At 39.1% G+C, this 25,972-nt stretch overlaps 2 protein-coding genes across 10 annotated transcripts in view; one reads left to right on the top strand and one right to left on the bottom strand.

Moving 5' to 3' along the window:
* RARB (retinoic acid receptor beta) overlaps positions 1 to 5,144 on the top strand; it is a 305,303-nt gene extending 300,159 nt beyond the window's left edge. For 2 of the 3 annotated variants that reach the window (XM_073333466.1, XM_073333467.1), the window contains exon 8: positions 3,798 to 5,143. In XM_073333466.1, coding sequence (XP_073189567.1) covers positions 3,798 to 3,994 — 197 coding nt within the window. In that variant the 3' untranslated portion in view covers positions 3,995 to 5,143. Of the gene's footprint in view, positions 1 to 3,797 lie in introns of all 3 variants that reach the window. The other variant, XM_073333465.1, reaches the window with a different exon arrangement.
* Positions 5,145 to 5,195: 51 nt separating this feature from the next.
* Positions 5,196 to 25,972, bottom strand: part of TOP2B (DNA topoisomerase II beta) — a 129,484-nt gene continuing 108,707 nt past the window's right edge. For 6 of the 7 annotated variants that reach the window (XM_073333463.1, XM_073333460.1, XM_073333458.1 and 3 more), the window contains 13 exons: positions 25,532 to 25,727; positions 25,294 to 25,385; positions 23,308 to 23,463; positions 23,081 to 23,164; positions 17,068 to 17,265; positions 16,563 to 16,710; positions 14,953 to 15,111; positions 13,022 to 13,226; positions 12,154 to 12,236; positions 11,691 to 11,801; positions 9,464 to 9,586; positions 5,925 to 6,022; positions 5,196 to 5,680 (listed from right to left, as the gene is read on the bottom strand). In XM_073333463.1, the coding sequence (XP_073189564.1) occupies positions 5,519 to 5,680; positions 5,925 to 6,022; positions 9,464 to 9,586; positions 11,691 to 11,801; positions 12,154 to 12,236; positions 13,022 to 13,226; positions 14,953 to 15,111; positions 16,563 to 16,710; positions 17,068 to 17,265; positions 23,081 to 23,164; positions 23,308 to 23,463; positions 25,294 to 25,385; positions 25,532 to 25,727 (1,815 nt within the window). In that variant the 3' untranslated portion in view covers positions 5,196 to 5,518. The remainder of the gene's footprint in view (positions 5,681 to 5,924; positions 6,023 to 9,463; positions 9,587 to 11,690; positions 11,802 to 12,153; positions 12,237 to 13,021; positions 13,227 to 14,952; positions 15,112 to 16,562; positions 16,711 to 17,067; positions 17,266 to 23,080; positions 23,165 to 23,307; positions 23,464 to 25,293; positions 25,386 to 25,531; positions 25,728 to 25,972) is intronic. The other variant, XM_073333459.1, reaches the window with a different exon arrangement.

The following is a 25,972-nucleotide window of genomic DNA, read 5'->3' as shown; positions in this document are numbered from 1 at the left end:
CATCACAGTGTCTCTGGAATGTCAGGGCAGTTCACAGTCTGTTCCTTGTAGGTTCCAGGCTGCCTTCTCAGACTCTGGCTGTGCTCCAGGGATGCTGTGGGTTGGACACTTGCTCTAGTGGTGGCCACACGCTCTAAGGCTCTAGGTGGCAGGGCCCTTCTTCCCAATGTTACCCCCGCCCTGTCAGGGTTACCAATCCCCCTCTGAGTCTGGCCTGCAGAGCCTCCTGGCTGAGGCATCTCCCTGTGCTGGGCCCACCCTCGCTCTCCCCAGCTGCTCACAATGCCCGGCCCCAGCTCCAGCCCCACTCTGCCTCCAGCTCCCTTAGCTGCTTCTCTGATCCCTCTGGCTTTGGTTGCTTCAGCTCTCCTCCCAGCACAGGTCTGCTCTGTGAGTCTGCTCCCAGCACTGATCTGCTTCCTGGGCTGTTTTTCTGGCCCCTCTGGATCTGGCACAGTTCTGCTCCCCAGCTCAGCTTGGGCCCCTGCTTTCACCTTAGCTCAGCCCCACTCTGTCTGACGCAGGCAATTCCAGCTCACACTGAGGACAGGACCTCCCTGGCCTCCTGACTCCCTGATTAGCCTGCTCGCCCTGTCATTTAGGCTGACCTGGAGTATTGGCCTTTCTCCATTGTTCCTGGGGACTAAGTCTCAGGGTCCTGATTTCCCATCAACCCTTCCCTCTTTTAGTACTGGAAGGTAGCAACTAAAACACCCCCACTGAATGTTAGTAAGGGGGTAACAGTCCCCTTACATTATCCATGCAAATTGCATCCAGGCACCTATATCCAAAATGCAGATGTTCAAAATACCTGCTCGGCTCCCCCCTAAGCCTGTAGGTGCCTCACTTTCCACTGGTAAAGTCCCCTTAGGGCCTAAATTTCTCCCACAGGGCATGCACCCAGCTGCCTGAGTCCTAGCACGACTGAGCAGCTTACTGGTTAAGGCCCCGTAGGGTTCATAAAGTAGGTATTTGTCCCATCTTGCCCGCTGAGGCTAACATGTCTATTGGATTGAGTTCTGCATAAAATATCCACCACCATTAATGCCAGTGATTAGAGCAATACCTGTGTTCAAATTCCCAGTCTGCCTGTTCCTGTGTAGCAGGAACTTGGGTCTCCCATGACCCAGGAGAGAGTCCTAACCTCTCTCTGTGGCCCAATGAATACTTAATTATTGACACAGAAGTGGAACGTCTTCAACAGAAGACACAGAGATCCAGCTCATCCAGTGCTGCCTGCTCAGTTTTTTAAAAGGACTGATCTGACTTTGGCACCGAACTCCAGGGAAGGGTTCTCAGTCGTGACTCCTGAGTGGTCCAGAGGGAGGCACCTCCCTCTCAAGTTAGATGCCTAACTCCCTTTGACGGGCAGGTCTTAGGATACGCTCCCCCTGCCCCGTCTGCTTTTTCCTATGAGATAGCTTATGCAGTTCCCTGCTCAGAATCCTGCTGCTTCTTCAACCCTTAGCTGAACAGTTGGCCAGAGCGATTGTTCATCATTTGGTCTGTTCCTGTATGACCACAAGGGCTTGAAAGCCCAAGAGGTCAACTTTGGAACAGACTTGATGAATCCATGTAATAGGAGGTCTGCCTCCATCCCTCGGTTGGTGGAATTTTATCCTGGATGTTACAAGCCGTCTGGAGAACGGCATTCTCGTGATATGTCTGAAAAGTGGAATACCTTGTCTGTGGACAATGGCCTCAGTAGTCTGTAGACCAGAGCGACTGTAAACAGCTGCATTACAAATTAAATAATTCCACTTGATACCCAATGTACAACGATGGCATTTTATGTGGAAAGCCTCCAGCTTTCCCCAGTCTGAGTGGCATAGTGTCCATGTTTCACAATCGTACAACTGTACAGAGAGCACACAGCTCAAATAGATTCTGAACTTGGTGGTTGTGCTGAGATTACAGTGCTTCCATATTCATGGTAAACGACCCATGGCAGACGCTGCAATGCCAATCCAATGGAGAACCTCCATGTGCAAGTTGGAGCATGCTGGCTTTTATAAAACCCATTCTTAGGCACCTAACTCTCCCCTTCCATTGTAGAAGGCACCTGAATGCCTAACTTGGGGCTGTGAATTTGACTTGATGCCTAAGTCCCCCTGATGAATCCCACCCTCTGTGTATACCTATGAGCAACAGAAATGCATTACTGTGGTAACTGAAAAGGGATTTTTCAAGGGAGCCTAATTCCCTTAGGTGCTGACAAAATCTCCACCATGCTAGCTATTTAAACCCAGTGCATTATCATCAGTTTCTTGAATTCAGGGTAGTTCTAAGGTTTATTTGGGGGTTATACAAGCAGTGAGGGAAAGTAAATCCCTTGTTAAGCTGCAGGCATGGAGAACTTTCCACATACGAAATGTCATACTGGATAAAACAGAGGCCTCTTTAGTTAATTGTCTTGTCTGATTGTGGCCAATACTAGATACTTTAGAGGAAGGTATAAAGAAACATTAGTATATAATTATGGAACTTATACAACAGATGGTAAGTTTCTTCCTATCCCATTAGTAATTGCTGGCTCATGCTCTGAAGCATATGAGCCCTTTTTTATTGTAATGCATTCTAGAGTGCCATTTCTACATAAAAATACAATTAGTTCAGAGGAAACTGGTGCTATTACCTATAAAGTTTCCAAATACTTTAAACTACATTTTATTGCTTAATGGAGTACAATCCTTTTGTTAGGAGGGATATGATGACATGTTAAAATAGTTTCTATTTCATGGCATATAATGACTTCAGGTTGGAAAGAAGTCCGTGTTTAACCTGTGTTGTTCTAATTTACCGTTTCTAGCACTGCATTTTGTAGTCTCTCATACGTATATTTAAAATGTCAAAAAGCCTGTGTCTGTTTATCAGCCTGTTGCAGAGGTTGCTGTAGTGTTGAAGGGTTTAGAAACAAAACCTTAGAGTATGCAGGGAGTGATGTTTTCTTATTTATTTTTGTAATCAGCTATAGAACATCCCTAGGAACAGACTAGTGGAAATATTGGGAGTGAGTGTGTGTAAAGCAACTCCAGCAAAAATATCAGAGTGCACTCTACTGCTAAACAAATAAGATTTTCTGAAATTTCAAAATTAGAAGCCTTATTCTGATCTCATATTGTTGTAAATCAAAAGTAAATGGCGTAACCACAAAGGAACCAGGCCCTGTACATTAAGGCAAATTCTGCCCTAACTAATATTTTATATCCTTTGCTGCTCCAGTACATGCAGTGGAGCTAAACTGATTATGAATCAGGACCCTCTCCCAGTCCTTTAATTAAATTTGGCATTTTGTAAAGTTTTACCTGTGTGGATGATTCTGAAGAGAAGTTGAAAATGGTTTTCTTTCACTAAAAAGAAAGTTACTGGTCAGTCCCTTTACCCATACTGTAGCTTGTAGCTTTTATTTTGAAACTTCACAAACTGTTCAAAAGGAATTGATCTAATATTGCTTTTTAGTGACAAATAATTCTGACTGTTTTATGTGTACACTCAAGTACTGCAATTTTTACACTACAACAATTTATGAAATATTTTGCTTATAGAACCTTGTGCAACTCTGAAGGACATAAACAAACCACTGACCCCAAAATCTTGTAAGCAAAATATTTCATAAATTGATTACAGGCAAGGAGTTTAAACTGTCAAACAGAGAAAAAAATCAAAATGAAAGGTTTCACTGTATCCCATCTCAATGGGAATACTTTGTCTTGAACTGAGATTTCTAAAAGTAATGCTTAATATTAATATGAACAGCCCCGCTACTGTTAACCAAAAGGATTTTTCTGTTTTTAAAGGTGCAGAACGTGTCATTACATTGAAAATGGAAATCCCTGGATCAATGCCACCTCTTATTCAGGAAATGTTGGAGAACTCTGAGGGACATGAACCACTGACACCAAGCTCCAGTGGAAATACAGCAGAGCACAGTCCTAGCATCTCACCCAGCTCAGTGGATAATAGCAGTGTCAGTCAATCTCCACTTTTGCAATAAGACATTTTACAGCTACTTTAGACATTCCTAATACCTTATGTACAGGGATGAAAAAAACAAGAAAAACATTTTTACTTCTGCTTAGTTTCTGGACTTAATATATATATTATATTAAAACTCAACAAGGACCAAGAAGTTTTCATATGTATCCGTATATTACTCCTTGCTGTTTAAAACTAGAAAACGTTTGAAACTCTAAATCAGCCATTTCAGTCAGCAACAAGAAACTAGTTAAGCTTCTATTTTCTCTTCTGAACAACCAAGACTGCATGGTGACAAGACCAAGCTCAAACTTTAAATTCTGGTTACATTTCTGATGACTTTGTACATACAAATGTATGGCTCTACTGGCTGTTTGGTGCTTTCCTTTTTTGTCTTGCATATCTAAAAGGATCAGGACATCAAGTTTATAAAAAATGGACTACTTGTACATGTCCAGCTAAGAACATTTAAAAAGACATTCTGATTTAGTTAGTATGAAAACGTGTCATTGCTCTTTTTGATGCCCTCAGTTTCTATCTCCTTCCCCATAAAAGTATTCAAAAAATCTGCATCAGTGTAACTACCAGATCAGTTATTCAGATGTCAATTGTTCCACTGTTAATGTCACTTTAAAAGGTGGTTTATTACTTGGCTGATGACATAGCTACACATTTTTTTCAGTGCTAGCCTCCAAGGCAGAAACACTTTTTAGTGTTACCATGTTTTTGTTTACAAGCCATTAGGGAAACTTCATGGGATAACCAACAGGCTTATTCACTACTTTTGAACTGGTGAGTCTAGTTTATTTCCTTAAGAAACTGGGGCCAGGAGTTGGGCTTTCCCAACATGCCTGATGCCAATGGGCTACCACAAGGACTTCCAAAATACATGGGGGAGAGAATCTGGCTTCTTGACCTTGTTAAATCACCATGAAGCAGAGTGAAAACAGTGGTAGAAGGGTTAACGGATTTAAAAAATGTCAGTTTCTTACATTTCATTTAAAGCACTAGTGGATTTTTTTGATTGATATATATATTCTAGCAAGTCTGTGATGTACTTTCACTGGCTCTGTTTGTACATTGAGATTGTTTAACAATGCTTTCTATGTTCATATACTGTTTACCTTTTTCCATGGAGTCTCCTGGCAAAGAATAAAATATATTTATTTTAAAACTGTGTAGACGCAGTACCTGTAGTCCAAATCTTCACACAAGAGTGACAGGTTTTCCATTTTTAATGTTTAAACTTCATTTCAAAAAGCAGGTCTGCAGTTTGCAACCATGACAATTAAAATATGTGCTTTAGCACAGCTGACTAAAACATTTCTACGAGCCAGTCAGACAAATACATGACATTTCAATGAGTAAAAAAGATCATAAAACTGTAGGTGTAAGAACAAAATGTTAAAATGCCTACACACAATAAAAACCATCAATTACATCATCACATAAAATAAGTCAAATGTACAAAAGTCTGCGACAGAAGGGACAAAAGGACAACACAAGATATTTGTTGGAAAATGTTTGTGTGCTCTTTGGGCACTTAATTAAACATAGTAAAATCATCATCTTCATCAGACTCTGCAAAATATTTCACTTCTTTTCTAGCCCGACCCATCCGTGGCTTAGATGCTGGTTCAGAAGCAAAGTCTGACTGAAAGATGTCTACATCAGAATCCTGGTCAAAGGAGGCTTTCTTGGATTTCTTAAAAAGAAAAAGAAAAAACCCATGATGCGATAAAAATACAGAATTCTGACATTCACACTGGAAACAAACATTTCTATAACATTTAGATTCTAGACCTATCTAAAATCCCAGTTCAGAATAATGATCAGATTTAGACGTTTTAAAATATTGTAAAAATGCTTCATGTGATACAGAAAATAACAGCTGGATATCAAGAAGCCAAACCTTGTCTTTTTCATGCAACAACAGACCCTGAACTGACCTTGCTTGGGGCTGACTTGGGTGTTTTCTTCCCAGGGTTGTATTCACCTTCATTTTCAGAACCAGATGCTTTCCTTTTCTTTGATCCTCTACCCTTTCCTGGTTGAGAAAAAATAAAATAATTTTACTGATATTAAAAAAGTGAAATTTCTTGGTGTTCTGAATGTTAGCAGATAGATTTCTAAAACAGTTTAATTTCATCCAAAGGCTAAAACATTCTATAGTTTCACTTCTATCTATGCAAAATGTAAGTAAAATGCTACCATTCTGCCACTCCAATGTGTCTCACTTTCTGTTTCATACCTTTATTTTGCTTCTTTGAAACTATCATCTTGTCATAGGAATCTCACTCTTGCATTTCATGCACTCAGTTCAGGACAAGGCAGTGCTCTACTAGATCTACAGCTGTTGGATCTCTGAGGCAGTGGTAGTTAAATGAGATCTCCACTCTCCTTACAGGCTATCCATGACCAACTGTCATCATCATCTATTCAGAGGAATTAGCCTGATGTCTCATCACTGAGGCATTCTTTCCATGTAGTCTCTGGCTATTCTGTTCAGTCTGCTGTGTTGTATCTACTTAGGAGCTCTCAACTGTGAGGGAGTGGACCTACTATAAAATTCAGCTGTGGCCATAGTGTGAGGGATGAAAGCTGGTTTCCCACTGAACTGATTCAAAGGGCCAAAACCTCCTACACTAGGATAGTTTTGCTCTGTCTTTTACTGGGAACATGAGACCCAAGAGTGAAAATGGTATCTGAAGAATAAAGGTTCCTATAAGAAACATGAGTAATTATGAAGAAAGAGGTTTTGTGTCATTAAATGAATTTCCATAAAGTACAGTTCACTTAGCAGTTTTACAACATTGTCTATTGTGGGAGATACCAAGTCAATGTGTAATGCTGTACCAATGAGAAACATCTCCTGGTGCAAGTGCTGGAGGAACCAACTAGGGCAGAGCTCTTCTTGACCTGCTGCTCACAAACTGGGAAGAATTAGTAGGGAAAGCAAAAGTGGATGGGAACCTGGGAGGCAGTGACCATGAGATGGTCGAGTTCAGGATCCTGACACAAGGAAGAAAGGAGAGCAGCAGAATACGGACCCTGGACTTCAGAAAAGCAGACTTTGACTCCCTCAAGGAACTGATGGGCAGGATCCCCTAGGAGAATAACATGAGGGGGAAAGGAGTCCAGGAGAGCTGGCTGTATTTTAAAGAATCATTATTGAGGTTACAGGGACAAACCATCCCGATGTGTAGAAAGAATAGTAAATATGGCAGGCGACCAGCTTGGCTTAACAGTGAAATCCTTGCTGATCTTGAACACAAAAAAGAAGCTTACAAGAAGTGGAAGATTGGACAAATGACCAGGGAAGAGTATAAAAATATTGCTTGGGCATGCAGGAGTGAAATCAGGAAGGCCAAATCACACCTGGAGTTGCAGCTAGCAAGAGATCTTAAGAGTAAAAAGAAGGGTTTCTTCAGGTATGTTAGCAACAAGAAAAAAGTCAAGGAAAGTGTGGGCCCCTTACTGAATGAGGGAGGCAACCTACTGACAGAGGATGTGGAAAAAGCTAATGTACTCAATGCTTTTTTTGCCTCTGTCTTCACGAACAAGGTCAGCTCCCAGACTACTGCACTGGGCAACACAGCATGGGGAGAAGGTGACCAGCCCTCTGTGGAGAAAGAAGTGGTTCGGGACTATTTAGAAAAGCCGGACGAGCACAAGTCCATGGGATGGATGCGCTGCATTTGAGAGTGCTAAAGGAGTTGGTGGATGTGATTGCAGAGCCATTAGCTATTATCTTTGAAAACTCATGGTGTCGGGGGAGGTCCTGGACGACTGGAAAAAGACTAATATAGTGCCCATCTTTTAAAAAGGGAAGGAGGAGGATCCGAGGGAACTACAGGCCAGTCAGCCTCACCTCAGTCCCTGGAAAAATCACAGAGCAGGTCCTCAAGGAATCAATTCTGAGGCACTTAGAGGAAAGGAAAGTTATCAGGAACAGTCAGCATGGATTCACCAAGGGCAAGTCATGCTTGACTAATCTAATTGCCTTCTATGATGAGATAACTGGCTCTGTGGATGAGGGGAAAGCAGTGGACATGTTATTCCTTGACTTTAGCAAAGCTTTGGATATGGTCTCCCATGGTATTCTTGCCAGCAAGTTAAAGTATGGACTGGATGAATGGAAGATAAGGTCAAGAGAAAACTGGTTAGATTGTCGGGCTCAACGGGTAGTGAACAATGGCTCCATCTCTAGTTGGCAGCCGGTATCAAGTGGAGTGCCCCAAGGGTTGGTCCCAGGGCCGGTTTTGTTCAATATCTTCATTAATGATCTAGAGGATGGCGTGGATTGCACCTTCAGCAAGTTTGCAGATGACACTAAACTGGGAGGAGTGGTAGATATGCTGGAGGGTAGGAATAGGATACAAAGGGACCTAGACAAATTAGAGGATTGGGCCAAAAGAAATCTGATGAGGTTCAATAAGGACAAGTGCAGAGTCCTGCACTTAGGACAGAAGAATCCCATGCACCACTACAGACGAGGGATCGAATGGCTAAGCAGCAGTTCTGCAGAAAAGGACCTAGGGGTTACAGTGGACGAGAAGCTGGATATGAGTCAACAGTGTGCCCTTGTTGCCAAGAAGGCCAATGGCATTTTGGGATGTATAAGTAGGGGCACTGCCAGCAGATCGAGGGACGTGATCGTTCCCCTCTATTAGACATTGGTGAGGCCTCACCTGGAGTACTGTGTCCAGTTTTGGGCCCCACACTACAAGAAGGATGTGGAAAAACTGGAAAACGTCCAGCGGAGGGCAACAAAAATTATTAGGGGACTGGAACACATGACTTATGAGGAGAGGCTGAGGGAACTGGGATTGTTTAGTCTGAGAAGAGAAGAATGAGGGGGGAAAAGATAGCAGCCTTCAACTACCTGAAAGGGGGTTCCAAAGAGGATGGATCTAGACTGTTCTCAGTGGTAGCAGTTGATGGAACGAGGAGCAATGGTCCCAAGTTGCAGTGGGGGAGGTTTAGGTTGGATATTAGGAAAAACTTTTTCACTAGGAAGGTGGTGAAACACTGGAATGCGTTACCTAGGGAGGTGGTGGAATCTCCTTCCTCAGAAGTTTTTAAGGTCAGGCTTGACAAAGTCCTGGCTGGGATGATTTAGTTGGGGATTGGTCCTGCTTTGAGCAGGGGGTTGGACTAGATGACCTCTTGAGGTCCCTTCCAACCCTGATATTCTATGATCTCATGGCTGACTAGTTCATATTAGGAAATGAACAGTTTTCATGACACTCAGTTCTAGTTTTAGGAACAGTGCTGTTTTTTCATTCACAAAACTCAATTTGATCCTGTGTTATACAGAGAAGCTGAGAAAATCAGACAATTCACTTAATACAACATGCTTGGAAGTGTAAGCTTTAGTGGTGATGGGCTAACATTAGTAAGATATAATGTAGTAAAATTCTACAGATATGTATCTATAGTAAAATAATATACTAATCCTAACAATGCAGTGCACCAAAATCCTTACCTTTGGGTGGTGCAGTCTTCTTTGGAATGCCAAATTCTGAATCTGAATCAGAGTTTATAATTTCCATCTTCTTCCGCTTGGGAGATCTTTTAGGTTTAGACGGTATGTCTGAAGCTGGTTTTGCTGTTCACAAAATCAGAGATACTAAAGATGCTGAATTCACATATTAGGTTAATAAATCTTATAGTTAAATAAGAAGATACTAGGCACTCTGATTATAGTATAATTATCATGTAGCATGGGGTAATTAATTGTTTTTTGGCAAGGTCCAGATTTCTTGGTCAAGGTATTGTCAAGGTCCAGACTCCAGAGAAAATAATACAAAAACAATAACAATACTGATGATAAGTAAATAAAAAGATGTCACAGTCCATTTAAAAGCATCTGGCGGTTCGGATTTGGCCCATGGTCTGCCTATTAACTACCTCTGATGTAGCAAATGAGTAGGAGAGAAGAGTTTTCTGTACTTGGGAAAATTATGCCCCTTATACTCAGGCTGAAGCTTTCTCTCTGTTGCATTAGCTGGAGGTCAATATTTGTCATTTACGGAATTAACTGCATCAATGAGGTTGGAGCGCAAAAACTGAAATGTTTTATTTAAGACTCTTGTGTTTTGTGCGCAAATAACTCAAACACAGCTTTGTTTTAAAGTCTAAAAATGGGTATTTGTTTTTAAAAACAATGCATCACTTCAGTTTTGAAAAAAGTTAAATTGTCTGCATCCACATAGAGAGACTTCAAGTGTGCATATTTCTTTTTCACATTTATGACAGCTGAGAATGTTAACCTCAAAATGGAAAAATGTTCTATTTGAGTAAACATTTTTCTTTCAATGTTCAGTTTTATGGTTTTAGACTTACATAATAAATTAATAATAGTTATGAAAAAGGAGGGGTAGCAGGAAAGAAAGCCTACAAAACTACTGGGGGTGAAACAGAGGAGGCAGGATACAGAGGCCGGTGTCATGAAGAAGTAGATGAGCTGGGTGCAGGAGAGGGGAAGGGAAACATGAAAGAGACAAGGAGAAAGAGACAAGAAAGATATGGAGGGGCAGAGTTGTGCAGTGACTTAAAGGTAAGGGCCAACTAGTTTGAACACCATGTGGAGGAGAACCATATTTTTCACCATTTTAAGTTAAGGTGTGTGGTAAGAAAAACAAGTATTAGAGAGGGACATAAGTCTCTTATCCTTAAAAGAGGGATCCTTAAAAGAGGGATCCTCTCTCACTGAGCTAGCAGTCCACAGGCCAGTACGCCACGAGATGGAACCCATAAGGAAGGATTTGCCCAGGAGAAGAAATAGCCCGTGGAAAGACAGATCAAAATGAAAATGGGAAGCATTTACACAAGCACCACGATCAGAGGGTTGCCCAGAAAGATCAGTAGCTTTGTGCCTCACTTTCCCTTCAGAACCATGACTGATGGAGCTGAACCTCCTGATGAGTCTTGGTGCTGGCTAACAGGTCTAAAAAAAATCCGAACATCACTGCGGGACCAGATTCAGCCAATGAACGATACACTTACATGGGGACAATTCACCCATTCTAATTCTCTCTGCAGCACATGCAAAGGCCTTCCCTGTGAGCGAGACTAATTCTGTCATTCCCACTGAAACAAATAGGGGTCCCCCAAAGCTTCAAGGAGGGCCTCTTATCCTGAGGATTCCTAGTATCCAAGAAAGACAACTATACTAAGAGAAATTGACCTTAATCTCCAATTCCCTACCAGATTCAGAGAATCCTGGTGATTTCTCCTCAGCACCCATGTTATCTTTTATTTCTCTTAAGAACAGCCGTAAGAGATCCAAGAAGTGCTCTGAGCCTTTAGATTAGTTGTTTGCTCAACCCACTGGAGAAAACTTCAAAGCATGAGCACCTTGGAGTGACTACTTCAGTTTAAAAGTGCCTCCTGGAGCTGTCCGATATGGACCTAGAGTTTCACTCAGGTCATGGAGCCTCTAATGGCCAAAAAAAATAGTTCATGAACACCAATCTAAATTTTAACACTAATCTCAGATATGGAAAGAATTAGGATCTGTGATCACAGTGGCCAGTGAAGAGAGACAGACTAATATAATTAAGAAGCTGGAAGGGGTTTGTACCCTTTGTTCCACACTACTGGGTCCCAAGGAAAGGAACTCCCACTATGGGGATCTGTAGAAGTAATGTTATTTAGGAGAGCTACTCTTTCAGTAAATAGGTTGATTTACTACAAATACAGCTAATTACCTTTTTTAGCCGCTACTGTTTTACTTTGAGTTTTTTCTGTTTGTTTCAGGGTAAATGAAGATGAGAAAACTGGAGCAGAATCCTCTTCATCACTGTCTAATTTTGTTGCATCTAAAAGCAAACAAACAAACAAACAAATGAAAAAAGAGTTCAGGACATGATGTAAGCATATACATTGACTGCATGATTTAATTCTACTAGATATAAAATGTATTTGATTCCAGTTAAAGTTAAGGCTATGAAGAAAGTACACCTGACATTCTAGGGAGTCAATAAGGACATTGCAAATTCTTCTTATCTGTGATAATCTGACAACTACAAAACTTTTGGCATATGCTTTGTTTTTCTAGCATTATTCTTTCCAGATTTACAGAGATTTTTCTGATTTGACCAAATAACCTACAAAGTCTGTATTGAGTGTGTGTGTGTGTGTGTCTCTATAGTGTTAACTGAGTAAACATACCATCATCTGTCTTCTGAGAATAAGATGGAAATGAGAACAGGTTTCCAAAATCTTGATTCTTCTTGTCGTGAGATGTTTTTCTACTTTAAAAAAAATGAAAAAAAGAAACTGTATATGCATTGTGCTATATACATTGTACTGAACGGGCACTGTACTAAACACTTCAGAGATTAAACTAGTATTGTAAAATATATAGCACTTTTGCCACCTCTTTGCAAAAATTTACCACTATATAACTATTTCTCAGCCAAATTTTTTGACCATTTGACATTATTGGAAATTTTCAGTTTTGCTATTTTTGTCAACCTATTTTGTATACTAAAACTGAGGCAGGGGGCATGGTGAGAAGCAGAGAAACTTAGCAATGCCATTTGGCAAGCAGCACCTTCAAAACTATAGTACTAGTTGGGCCACACTATGCTTGCTTCCACATAGGTGCACTGGAAAGGTGAGAATATGCTGAGAATCCGTACCGGAGGCACTCATAAGGAGGCTGCAGATGCCGTTTAGGAAATATGGGGGAGGATAAGGTTAAGCTAAATCTAGGTTCCAAAGCTGGCATGTCTGTATGAGGCTATCCCTCCCCAGTCTCCAAACTCCGGGAAGGAGAGGGTCAGGAAGTATTCCTAGAACACATTATGCTTCATTGACACACACAAGTGAAATGCACCTCCACCCCTCCCCAGCAGGTATAATTTGGCCTTTAATACCATCATTTTGTATATGCATATTATTAACTTGTTAATCCATTGCCCAATTGTCCCCAAAATGATCTCCATGTTTCTGATTTGAGATGGACCAAAATCACTAAAGAGTTATCTTAAATTAAAAAATAATATTAAAGAAACTATTTGGTTACTGTACTTACTCTGGTGAAGGTTTTGATTTGACCGGAGAGAAGTCATATTCATCTTTATCTAAACTGTCTGATGGAACAAACTCATCCTCTCGGTCATTTATGACCGGAGATGCTTTTACTTTCAGTTCATCTAAATCATTATTATTGTTGGCATCATCGTCATCAGCATCATCTTCCTCTTCTGAGAAATCAAAAGTATACTTGGGTCTTTCAGCTAAGAAAAATGGAAAGCATTTCAATGTAGTTATTATTTTTATTATTGTAGCATATAGAATCATAGAAGATTAGGGTTGGAAGAGACCTCAGGAGGTCATACAGTGCAACCCCCTGCTCAAAGCAGGACCAACCCCAACTAAATCATCCCAGCCAGGGCTTTGTCAAGCAAGGCCTTAAAAGCCTCTAAGGATAGAGATTCCACCACCTCCCTAAGTAACCCATTCCAGTGTTTCACCAGCTTCCTAGTGAAATAGTTTTTCCTAATATCCAGCCTAGACCTCCCCCACTGCAAATTGAGACCATTGCTCCTTGTTCTGTCATCTGTCACCACTGAGAACAGCCTAGCTCCATCCTCTTTGGAACCCCCCTTCAGGTAGTTGAAGGCTGCTATCAAATCCCCCCTCACTCTTCTCTTCTGCAAACTAAATAAGCCCAGTTCCTCAGTCTCTCCTCGTAAGTCATGTGTCCCAGCCTCCTAATAATTTTTGCCCTCCACTGGACTCTCTCCAGTTTGTCCACATCCTTTCCGTAGTGGGGGCCCCAAAACTGGCCTCACCGGTGCTGAATAGAGGGGAATAATCATTTCCCTTGATCTGCTGGCAGTGCTCCTACTAATGCGGCCCAATATGCTGTTAGCCTTCTTGGCAACAAGGGCACACTGTTGACTCATATCCAGCTTCTCATCCACTGTAATCCCCAGGTCCTTTTCTGCAGAATTTTGGATTTTGGTATATCTTTGCTTGCTAGATTGAAGAGCCTTCTATCGGTGTCCCAATGTGCTAGCCACTTCACAAACAAATAATAAAATGCAATCTATGTTTATGACAAGATGCAACAGGTAGAAAAAGCAAACAAATGGTGATTTGGGGGTTGAAAGGACAAGGTAATAAAATTAACAAATTTTGCATAAAAAGCAGAAATCACAGATTGCCAATGCCTAGCCATTGTCAGATGGCAGTGTTCTGTAGACACTAATCAATGCCATCTACATTCATCTCTTAAGGAAGGATGTGAAATCTATCTCTTAAGAGGGAACATAAATGACTGAACCCATCTCCATTCTTTATTATTTTAAAGCTTGAGCAAACTGTTCCTAAATCCCTAAATTTATGAACAATTTTCAGGATACATTTCTCAGATGCTGTCTACCTCAGACTGTGGTATGTTCATATAGCAGGAACTAAATATTTTAGAACAGATTGTGGTTTTTCTTTTGGTAGTTTTATAGTAGTCTGCCTCTGTTACCTAGTTAAAAATATATAATGTAACTGCTTTGTAATAGCTGAATCTTGTTTCCATTTACCTGTTTCATGAGTCTTTTTTTTTCCTGTTAACTAGGAAGTATGGAGTTCTAGCATCTGCCAGTCCACACTGCAAAACCTACTATTATAAAGAGTTAATTCCAAGAAACATTCATCTCTTAAGGAAGGATGTGAAACCTACCTCTTATGAGGGAACATAAATAACTGAATGTATCTCCTTCTTTAATAAAAAGCTTAGTGTTTTAAGCAGAATTTTAGCAGTATTTTAGAGCAGAATTGACAACACAAGCTATATGCAGGTTATCAAGTCCCCTATTCAAAGTAAGGAAAGATCAGGATTAAAGATATTCTGAGAGGCATATTTAAGACTTAAGTTTGCATATTCTGTTCATACAGTAGTTCACCTACAGTCAGTCATTCTATAATACACAGTGCTTCTTTTATAAAAAAAACTGGGAGTACCTGCAGCTCTTCTAAGCAAAGAGTCCCTTGGAATAATCACAGGTTCATTTTCTTCTAAATCACTTTCAGACTTGGATTCATCATCTGACCAAGGGTTTCGTTTCTTCACTTTTTTTGCAGTGGATTTTGTGGAAGATGGTGTTCTTCTCACCCTGGTACCTACAATAAAATGAAATACTTAGAACGGGGTAGGGGAGGGAGGGTGTTAAGGGGGCCAGGAGGGGCACGGAGAAGGGGCACAGTGTTTTTTCTTATTCTTTATAATGCCTAAAATTGGCTTCCTACATTTCTGTAAAAGCTTTTCTGAAAGGAGTATCAAGTTCTCATTTCCCCTTTTCTTCCCGAAGGACATTTACCAATCTTTGAAGGTCCAGGTAATACAACTTTACAGAAGAATGAAGTCCCTTCTCTTATACACACGCCTCTCCCTCTTTGTCCTTTACTTTCTCATTTTGCATCCTCTTTTTTGTTTGTTTAGTTTTTTGCAATCTATTTTTATTTTCTCTTTTTTGCTTTCCTCATCTATTTCTTGTATCACTAGAAGGTTACATGCTGCTCAGGACACAGACATCCACTGGTTATTCTGTGGTGCCAGGATACAAGTTCTGGCAACTGAGTTATATGTTCTGAGAACAGACATGCATAGCCTGGACACTGAGCTGCTTCATGACACTGTAGCTCTGTATGTATGAGCTATGGCCAGTGGTACTGGGGACCACTTCAAGAATATGACAGATATCCAAAAGCTGCCTTTTAATACTCACAGCAGCACATTTGTTCTTGCGAGTCAGGGGGCTTGTCTAGACTCTGGAAACCCACAGCTGTTCTAAGTGCAGCCTTGCCTCCCTGCTTTCACCTCTACCTCTGCAGTAATATAACAACCCCAAAGACTATTAAAAAGAAGTTCTTTTTTTATAATTAAATAAATTAATTTTTCCACTCTATACTCCCAAATCTTAAGCATTCTGGCACAATTTTTTTTAAATCGTCTTTGGAAAGAGACAAAACCTGGAAAAACTCAGCACAATAGTGGTATTTTTAGTCAATTACTAGTTACTAAAACCAGTAGGTTAGAATGGATATGATTATGCAACTACCTACAGCATTTACTACCTCGCCTACTGTCATTGCTACTTTGCTACTAAACTATGGTATAGCTTTTCTAAAGCACTTGGACATAACCTTAGCATGAGAAGGATTATATAAAGCTACATAGTGGTAATTATTATGGTATGTTTCTCCTGTGGCAATGCTTTTAAAAATGCATATGGTCCCTTCTGGTACACTAATATAGTATAAAGCAAAAACGGTATGTTTAAGATTCCTACAGCCTCTAACAAACTAAAGGTACAAAAAAAAGTTGATAATATAATGAACATAAATATAGTACAAAGAAAAGGAGGACTTGTGGCACCTTAGAGACTAACAAATTTATTTGAGCATAAACTTTCATGAGCTAGAGCTCACTTCATCGGATGAATATATATAAAAATATAAAATATATATATTATAATATAAAATATATATATAGTACGTAGCTTTGGCCAGCTGTGTATCTTAATCTTATATAATATGTAATGAGTTTAATTACCAGTGTGCAAGTAACTTACCAGGCTCCTTTTTCTCCCTCTTGGTTTTAGGAGTTTTAGACACTGAGACAGATGTATTCAGTGAGTCCTCGCCGCCACCACCCTCTGCCGGGGTTACACCAAATTCCTCATCAAATTCCATTTTTATTGCTAGAGAATCAAGATCACCCTAAAAATTAAAAAGGAGGTGGATAAATCTGTAGTGAAAAGAAATAGCAATACTGTGTGCTTCAGGACCAAACTGTAATATATTTATTAGTCTTTGCCAAAGAATAAACAGGCCAATACTGAGACTTGGTGGTGAAAAAAACAGCAGTAAGTAATTACAATAAGCTTGCCAATATAAAGCAACCAGAAATTTAGTGCTGTCCTTTTTGTAGACTGTGTGCAATAAAAAGCAAAAGTGTCTTTATAGTTCCACTGGTCTAGTGGCTTGGATTCTTCCTGTGCAAACTGCTAACGTAAAAAGCAGTAGCACTTCCTACAGAACTAGTATACAAATGATAAATTAAATAGTTTGACTTGCCTTCTTCTTCTTTAGCAATTTCTTACTAGCATCAGCTTTCATGGCAGATGTAACCTGTGGAACTATTCTTCTACCAAATGGGGATGGCATGGTCTCTTCTAACTGAAGTTTCTTCATCTTGGGTTTACCAACTTTACCCTTTATTGGTTTGCCAGCCATGCCAGCCAAAATATCTTCTCTTTCTTGAGCTTCTACTTTCTAATGAGCAATAAAGGGAAAAACAGATATAAGTAACTTGTTAAACACAATTCATAGACTAGAAGGACAGCAGGGACCATTGGGACCACCTAGTTTAGATGTTCTCAATGGACTTCTCTGAATTAATTTCTGCTCAAACTAAAGCATCTCTTTTAGAAAAACATCCAATCTTGATTTTAAAACTTCCAGTGATGGAGAATCATCATTTGGCAAGTTATTCAACAGTCAGTGACCCTCACTGTTAAAAAACTGCACATTATTTCTAGTTTGAATTTGCCTAGCTTTGACTTCCAGGCACTGGATTTTGTTATATCTTTGCTTGCTAGATTGAAGAGCCTTCTATTATTCAATTTTGGTTCCCCACATAGGTACATATAGCCTGTGGTCAAGTCAACCCTTAACCTTTTCTTTGATAAGCTAAATAGATTGAGATTCTTGAGTCTTTCACTATAAAGGAATGTTTTCCAATTATTTAACTATTCTTGTCATCTTCTCTGAACCCTCTCCAATTTATCAACGTCTTTCTTGAATTGTGGACACCAGAACTGGACACAGCTGTTGTACCAAATACAGATGTAATATAATGTCCCTACTTCTACGCAATATTTCCCTTTTTATACATTGAAGAATTTCATTAGTCTTTTTGGTCACACTGGGAGCTCATGTTCAGCTGATTTTTCCACCATGATGCCCAAGTCCTTTTCAGGTTACTGTTCCCAGGACAGAGGTCCCCAATTTGTATGTATGGAATATATTCTTTGTTCCTAGTTGTATGACTACATTTGGCTGTATTAAAATGAACATTGTTTGCTTGCACCCAAAATACCAAGTGATCCAGATTGCTCTTTTTCAGTGCCATTTCTTCTTCATTATTCACCACTCCCCCAAACTTTGTATCATCTTTATCAGTAATGTTTTTGTTTTCTTCCAGGTAATTAATAAAAATGTAAATAGTGTAGGGCCAAAAAACAATCCCTGCAGAACCCCACTAGAAACACACCCATTCAATGATGATTTCCTGTTTTCAATACAATTTGAGACCTATTGCTTAACCAGTTTTTTTACTCAGTTTAAGGTGTGCCATGTTAATTTTGCATCATTCTAGTTTCTTAATCAAAATGTTGTGCAGTAGCAAGTCAAATGCATGACAGAAGTCTTAAGTATATTACATCAACATGATTATCTTTATCAACCAAACTCATGATCTCATCAAAAATGATATAGTTTGACAAAATTAATTTTCCATAAACTCATGTGACTGGCATAATTATATTACAAGGTATTAGACCTATTTGGGAACTAGCTCAATCTATAGACATTAAAATTTTGAGCATGTGAGGATTTTCTGTGCATTACAGTTAAGCTCAATGGTCTTTTTAACTTTTGGAATTACAGATTTCATCTAATTCTGGTCAGACTGATCCAACTGTAGCCTGGAACCAATTTAAACTTGATTTTACATTCAATATTCAAAGGTAATTATGCACAGTAATTATTCCAAAAATCACTTCTTTCAGTTTGTTCTTATTGCCACAGGTATGAGGAACAGAAGAAAGAGACACGCTGAGGAGACAGTATTTTGCATGAAAAAGGAAACCTGGGATAGGATCTACAATTAACATGTAAGTAAAGAATCACAGAATCATAGACTTTAAGGTCAGAAGGGCCCAGTATGATAGTCTAGTCTGACCTCCTGCACAATGTGGGCCATAGAATCTCACCCACCCACGCCGGCAACAAACCCCTAACCTATGTCTGAGCTATTGAAGTTCTCAAATCGTGGTTTAAAGACTTCAAGGTGCAGAGAATCCTCCAGCAAGTGACCCGTGCCCCACGCTGCAGAAGAAGGCAAACGCCCCCCAGGGACTGTGCCAATCTGCCCTGAAGGAAAATTCCTTCCCAACCCCAAATATGGTGATCAGCTAAAACCTGAGCATGTGGGCAAGACTTACCAGCCAGACACCCAGGAAAGAATTCTCTGTAGTAACTCAGATCCCACCCCATCTAACATCCCATCACAGCCATTGGGCATATTCACCACTATTAGTCAAAGATCAATTAATTGCCAAAATTAGGCTATCCCATCATACCATCCCATACCCATCATACCATACCATATCCCATCATACGATAAACTTATGTCTTTTGCCACCACTGCTCCCCTTGGGAGGTGGTTCCAGAACTTCACTCCTCTGATGGTTAGAAACCTTCGTCTAATTTCAAGTCTAAATTTCCTGATGGCCAGTTTATACCCATTTGTTCTTGTGTCCACACTGGTACTGAGCTTAAATAATTTCTCTTCCTCCCTGGTATTTATCCCTCTGATATACTTATAGAGAGCAATCATATCTCCCCTCAGCCTCCTTTTGGTTAGGCTAAACAAGCCAAGAATCGTATATTGTGATCTACACCTAGCAAGGGACATAACAGGCAATAAGAAAAGCTTCTATAAATGCATTAGGAACAAGAGAAATACTAAGGAAAGTGTAGGTCCACTACTTATCAGGGAAGGGGAGCTCATAATAGACAACAGCAAAAAGGCGGAGGTGTTTAATGCCTATTTTGCTTTAGCCTTAACTAAAAAGAGTAATTGTGATTTTGTAATTGTAATATTAGTAACATAGGGGACAGAACACAAGACAGAACAGGAAAAGAACAGATTAAACATTCAGATAGGTTAGATGTATTCAAGTCAGCAGGGCCTGATGAAAGTAGACCTCGGGTACTTAAGCTGAAGCAATCTTGGAACCATTAGTGATTATCTTAGAGAACTCATGGAGGACAGGTTGAGGGCCCAGAGGACTGGAAAAGGCCAAATAGGTAAAAAAGAGAAAAGGACCCAGAGAATCATGCACCAGTAAGCCTAACTTTGATAAATGGAAAGGTATTGGAACAAATTATTAAACAACTAATTTGTAAGCACCTAAAGGATAACAGGGTTATAAATAATAGCGAGCAAGGATCCGTCAAGAACAAATCATGCCAAACCAACCTAATCTCATTCTTTGACAGAGTTATTGGCCTACTGGATATGTGATATATCTTGATTTTTGTAAGACTTTTGTAAGACAGTCCCCCAAGACATTCTCATAAGAAAACCAGGGAAATGTGTCCTAGATGAAAGACCATATTCAGAGAGAGTTATCATAAATGGCTCACTTTCAAACTCGGAGGACATATCTAGTGGGGTCTAGTCAGGATATGTCCTGGATCAGGTACTTTGCAACATTTTCATTAGTGACTCAGATAATGGAGTGGAGAGTATGCTTATAAGATTTGCAGATGACACCAAGCTGGGAGGTGTTGCAAGCACACTGGGAAAACAGGATTAGAATTCAAAATGACCTTGATAAACTGGAGAATTGGTCTGAAATCAACAAATGAAATTCAATAAAGACAAGTGGAAAGTAGTACACTTGGGAAGGAAAAATCATATGCACAAATTCAAAATGGTTAGAACTGGCTAAGGCCAGGCAGTAGTACTACTGAAAAGGATGTGGGGATTAAAGTAGATTACAAATTGAATACGAGTCAACAATGTGAGACAGCTGCAAAAAAGGCTAATATTCTGGAGTGTATTAACAGAAATATTGCATATAAGACACGGGAGGTAAATGACCCACTCTACTTGCACTAGTGAGGCCTCAGCTGAAGTATTGCATCCAGTTTTGGGCACATTTTAAAAAAAGATGTGGACAAATTGGAGACAGTCCAAAGAGCAACAAAAATGATAAAAGGTTTAGAAAACCTGACCAATGTGAAAAGGTTAAATAAATGGGCATGTCTAGTATTGAGAAAAGAAGATTGAGAGGGGGACTGGATAAAAGTCTTCAAATACATTAAGAGCTGTTATAAAGAGGATGGTAATCAATTGTTCTTCATGTCCACTGAAGGCAGAAGAAGAATGGACTTAATCTGCAGCAAGGGAGATTTAGATTAGATATTAGGAAAAATGTTTTAACTATAAAGGACAGTTAAATACTGGAACAGGTTTCCAAGGGAAGTTATGAAATCCCTGTCACTGGAGGTTTTTAAGAACAGATAAGACAAATACCTATCAGGGATGGTCTCGGTATACCTGGTCCTGCCTGAGCATTGGGGGGGGGAAAGGGGGGGAATAGATGACCTGTTGAGGTCCCTTCCAGCCCTACCTTTCTATGATTATATGTAAGGCTGTCAAGTGATTAAAAAAATTAATCATGATTAATCATGCTATTAAACAATATCAGAATACCATTTATTTAAATATTTTTGGATGTTTTCTACATTTTCAAATATAGTAATTTCAATTACAACACAGAATCCAAAGTGTACAGTGCTCACTTTATATTTATTTTTTATTACAAATATTTGCACTGTAAAAAATAAAATAAATAGTATTTACAAGTACTGTACTGCAATCTCTATCAGGAAATTTGAACTTCAGGAGATACTGCTATTCGCTTCTTGTTTACAATGTCACCTGAAAGTCAGGAAAGGCATTTGCATGGCATTGTTGTAGCCAGTGTCACCAGATATTTGAGACAGTTGTGCTAAAGATTCATATGACCCTTCATGCTTCAACCACCATTCCAGAGGACATGCATCCCTGCTGATGGTGGGTTCACTGCTCGATAATAATCCAAAGCAGTACAGACTGATGTGTGTTCATTTTCATCATCTGAGTCAGATGCCACCAGCATCCACGGTTGATTTTCTTTTTTGGTGGTTCAGGTTCTGTAGTTTTCACATCAGAGTGTTGCTCTTTTAAGACTTCTGAAAGCATGCTCCACACCTCGTCCCTCTCAGATTTTGGAAAGTACTTCAGATTCTTAAACCTTGGGCTGAGTGCTGTATCTATTTTTAGAAATTGGTACCCTCTTTGCATTTGTCAAATCTGCAGTGAATGTTTCTTAAAACATGTGCTGGGTCATCATCTAAGACTGCTATAACATGAAATATATGACAGAATGAGGGTAAAACAGAGCAGGAGACATACAATCCCCCCCCCCCGCCACCCCCAAGGAGTTCAGTCAGAAATTTAATTAATGCATCATTTTTTTAACGAGCGTCATCAGCAGCAAAGCATATCCTCTGGAATGGTGACCAAAGCATGAAGAGGCATACAAACGTTTAGCATATCTGGCATGTAAATACCTTGCAATGCCGACTACAAAAGCGCCATGCAAACACCTCACTTTCTGATGACGTTGTAAATAAAGAAGCGGACAGCATTATCTCCCGTAACTGTAAACAAACTTGTTTGTCTTAGCAATTGGCTGAACAAGAAGTAGGACAGAGTGGACTTGTAGACGCTAAAGTTTTACATTGTTTTATTTTTGAGTGCAGTTATGTAATTAAAAAAAATCTACATTTGTAAGTTCATGATAAAGAGATTGCACTAGAGTACTTGTATGAGGTGAATTGAAAAATACTATTTCTTTATCATTTTTACAGTGTAAACATTTGTAATAAAAAATAATATAAAGTGAGCACTGTACATTTCGTATTCTACGCTCTAATTGAAATCAATATATTTGAAAATGTAGAAAAACATCCAAAAATATTTAATACATTTAACTGGTATTCTATTATTAACAGTGTGATTAAAGCTGCGATTAATTTTTTTAATCAATCACATGAGTTAACTGCGATTAATTGACAGCCCCAATTATATGTTGATGAAAGAAAACAGCCATCCTGGCACGACATATCAAAAGATTTCCTGCTCCCAATTTATTGTACATTATTTCTATAACTGCTTTTTAAGGAAAACAATAACAATTAAAATGTTAATTCTTAATAAAAACTTATTCATAAATGTATTTAAACATACATCAAGCTCTTCAATGAAAGCTGCTAAATCTTCTTTCCAAAGATCTGAAGGAGACTTCCTCCGGAGGTCAGTGAGTTCTCTCCCCTAAAACATAAAGGTAGTATGTAGCAATTTAGGTTACTATATAAAGAATACCAAATTTGAACATTCACAATATAAATGCTTTATATTAGATCTAATGGTGCTGATGAAATGGTTTCAAAATGTTTTTTCCACAACATTCAAACCTTTGAATCTCTCTGTTTAATTAGATCTTCTACTTTCTCCTTAGTAAGACACCACAGAGACATGTTTAAGATGTAGTTAAAATCAGGGCCTGAGGTAGAGCCTGAAGAAGAGGAGGCATCATCATTCAGATTCTGTGTTTCTTCCTCTTCTGCTGCCTGCAATGAAATCGTATTCAAACTGTAATTTCAAATTATGATTTTATACATACTTTAGAACTATAAAAGAGACTGAATTAGATGGCAGTGCATTCCAATCACATTATACAACTGTCTCTTTCAGGAAAGGACACTAATATTTTAGTTGTTATCTGGAACTGCTTCCATAACCAAGGGTGTTATGAATTTTAGTTTTGGAGGGAATCAACATTTCTCCTTCTCTTATCAGAAATTCTATTATTAAATACCAAACAGAAGATGTGTAATGGTAACATGATGATACATTATATATAATTAAAATATGGTAGCAATAAGAAAATAATTAAAACACACACACACACAATATAAAACAGATAAAATTAAATAAATTAAATTAAAAATATTCAGATAAGTAAATAATTAAACAGCCAAATTCAATAGCAGCATTAAAAAATAACTGATTAAAATTAAAAACCTTTTTCATAAGTATTTCTAACATTTAAAACTTGGAAGATAAAGTAAAATCGACTATGAATCCGTTTAGGTCAAAAAGAGCTCTTAAATCTTCTTACTCAAAGAAGTTACTTCAAATAAAACACTTCTAAAAATGAAATATTCTAGTAAATTTGACTCTGTCTTATACATAACTAAAAAGAACAAAGGTAACATGTATTTTGTATTCCAAAGGTCAATCTCTCATATGCAAATAAATATCATACTGTATGCTCAAAAGAACAGTGTCAGATAATGATCAGTCATGCATGTATGGGTTGCATCAGTAAATTGAAGTGTAATACTCTGTAAATAATGTCTGAGTAGGCCAAATTATTGTTCCTCTGAACATGATTATTTTCACACAGGATTGGAAAGGGTTAAGATGGCCAGACAGGCCAATTAATTCCACAGGCTGCACCAGGAGGACTCAGGAACCAGGGAACTAATTAGAAACAGGTTCAGCTGTGCAGAAATAGGCAGGTTGCTGGCAAAGAAGGGGGCTGCTGGGAAAGACTGCAAGAAGGCAGGTAGCAAGAGGGATGACGGTTTGGAGCTGGAATACCCAGAGTAAGAAGATGAACCAGGTGTGGTAGGAAGCCATCCAGGGAAGGAGCAGTGAGGGCTGAAAAGGAAAGTCCAGTACTCCTGAGCTGAAGGTCCTTGGCCTGGAATATGGAGCCGAGGGCAGGCCCAAGTTCCCCTTCCAGCCACTGAGAGTGGCATCACGGGGCAGTGAGAGGGAAGACTGCCTAGGACTACTAGAGAAAAGGGACTGCAACCCTGGAAGGGGGGAACATTGGGTGACCTGGCCAGAAGGCTGAGTCACAAAGAGGACACTGTGGGACAAATGAGGATGAAAGAGGAGCTGCAGACCTGTGTGAGAGAGAATATGACAGCATGCAAGCTGCAGAAGGGGGTGTTGACCTCAAGAGCTAATCCCTAGAGTGACCAGGAGGAGCGGTGCGCCCTATGACAGATAACTGTTTACATTTCAACTTTGAATTAGCCCAGTTTGGGGTTTTTAAATGTATCTATATGCAGAAGAGTGATATGTGGCAATGTTCTTACTTAGTTAATTTCTCTTCAAGATATTAATTTAAATGGTAAACTGGCAAAGGGAAGGAGAGAGAGAGAGACTTTTTTTTTTATATTGTCATTAACATACATGGACAAAAAATATAACCATTTAAATTATACAGATGCTTATAGTTCTTAACACTAACCTAATAAATATTCATAATTCCACACAAGAATAATAAATCTTATCCATAACTATAAAACAATTTCCACATCTCTCCCCTACAAATACCACAATATTTAATCTGCAAAGAATCAAGAGGGACTCAGATCATTTACCTTTTCTTGCGCTTCCTTCCAGGCTTTCACTGGGTCAGATTCAAAACCTCTCTGGACTAACATTTGAATCAAATCTCTCTTTGACCTATTCTCTATGTGTGAGAGACAAAATAAAAGTTTGGGTCAAGAAAACGGATGCCTTTTTGTCTATATGTTATTTTGATCTAAATTACTTCTCAAAATGTTTTTTCTCCATTTACCAGTTCTAACTTGTAAGTTTAATAATTTTTCTTCTTACCTATGGTAATTTTCCCCTGTATCTTCTCTAGAATGAAGCGAGCTTGATTGTTAAGCTTGGTAGATTCTGCCCCCAACATTCCTACAAGCCACTCTTTGCGTAAACTATAATAATTTAATCGTAAATCAAAGAATTCTTTCAGAATATCTTGCACAGTTTCATACTTCTTCAGACATCCCATATGATCAAATAGCACCTACAGAAGATCCAAACAAAATAATATTTTTAAGTTAAACACCACATGCGTGAGTTTATGTATATTCTAATGTTACATATACACATACAATGTATATAGAATTGGATTTTTAAAAAGTTTCTTACAGAGGTGTAAATCAAGATTAACTGCATTGACATCACTGTAGTTTTACCTATGTACAACTGGTATGAGATCAAAATCAGTCCCTAATGTAAAATCATACAGCACATGAACATGCATAGTGA

Source organism: Lepidochelys kempii, chromosome 2 (assembly GCF_965140265.1).
Source record: "Lepidochelys kempii isolate rLepKem1 chromosome 2, rLepKem1.hap2, whole genome shotgun sequence".
In the NCBI taxonomy this organism is placed as follows: Eukaryota; Metazoa; Chordata; order Testudines; family Cheloniidae; genus Lepidochelys; species Lepidochelys kempii.
The sequence above is the reverse complement of the archived record's forward strand: the minus strand, read 5'-3'. Positions and strand labels throughout refer to the sequence as shown.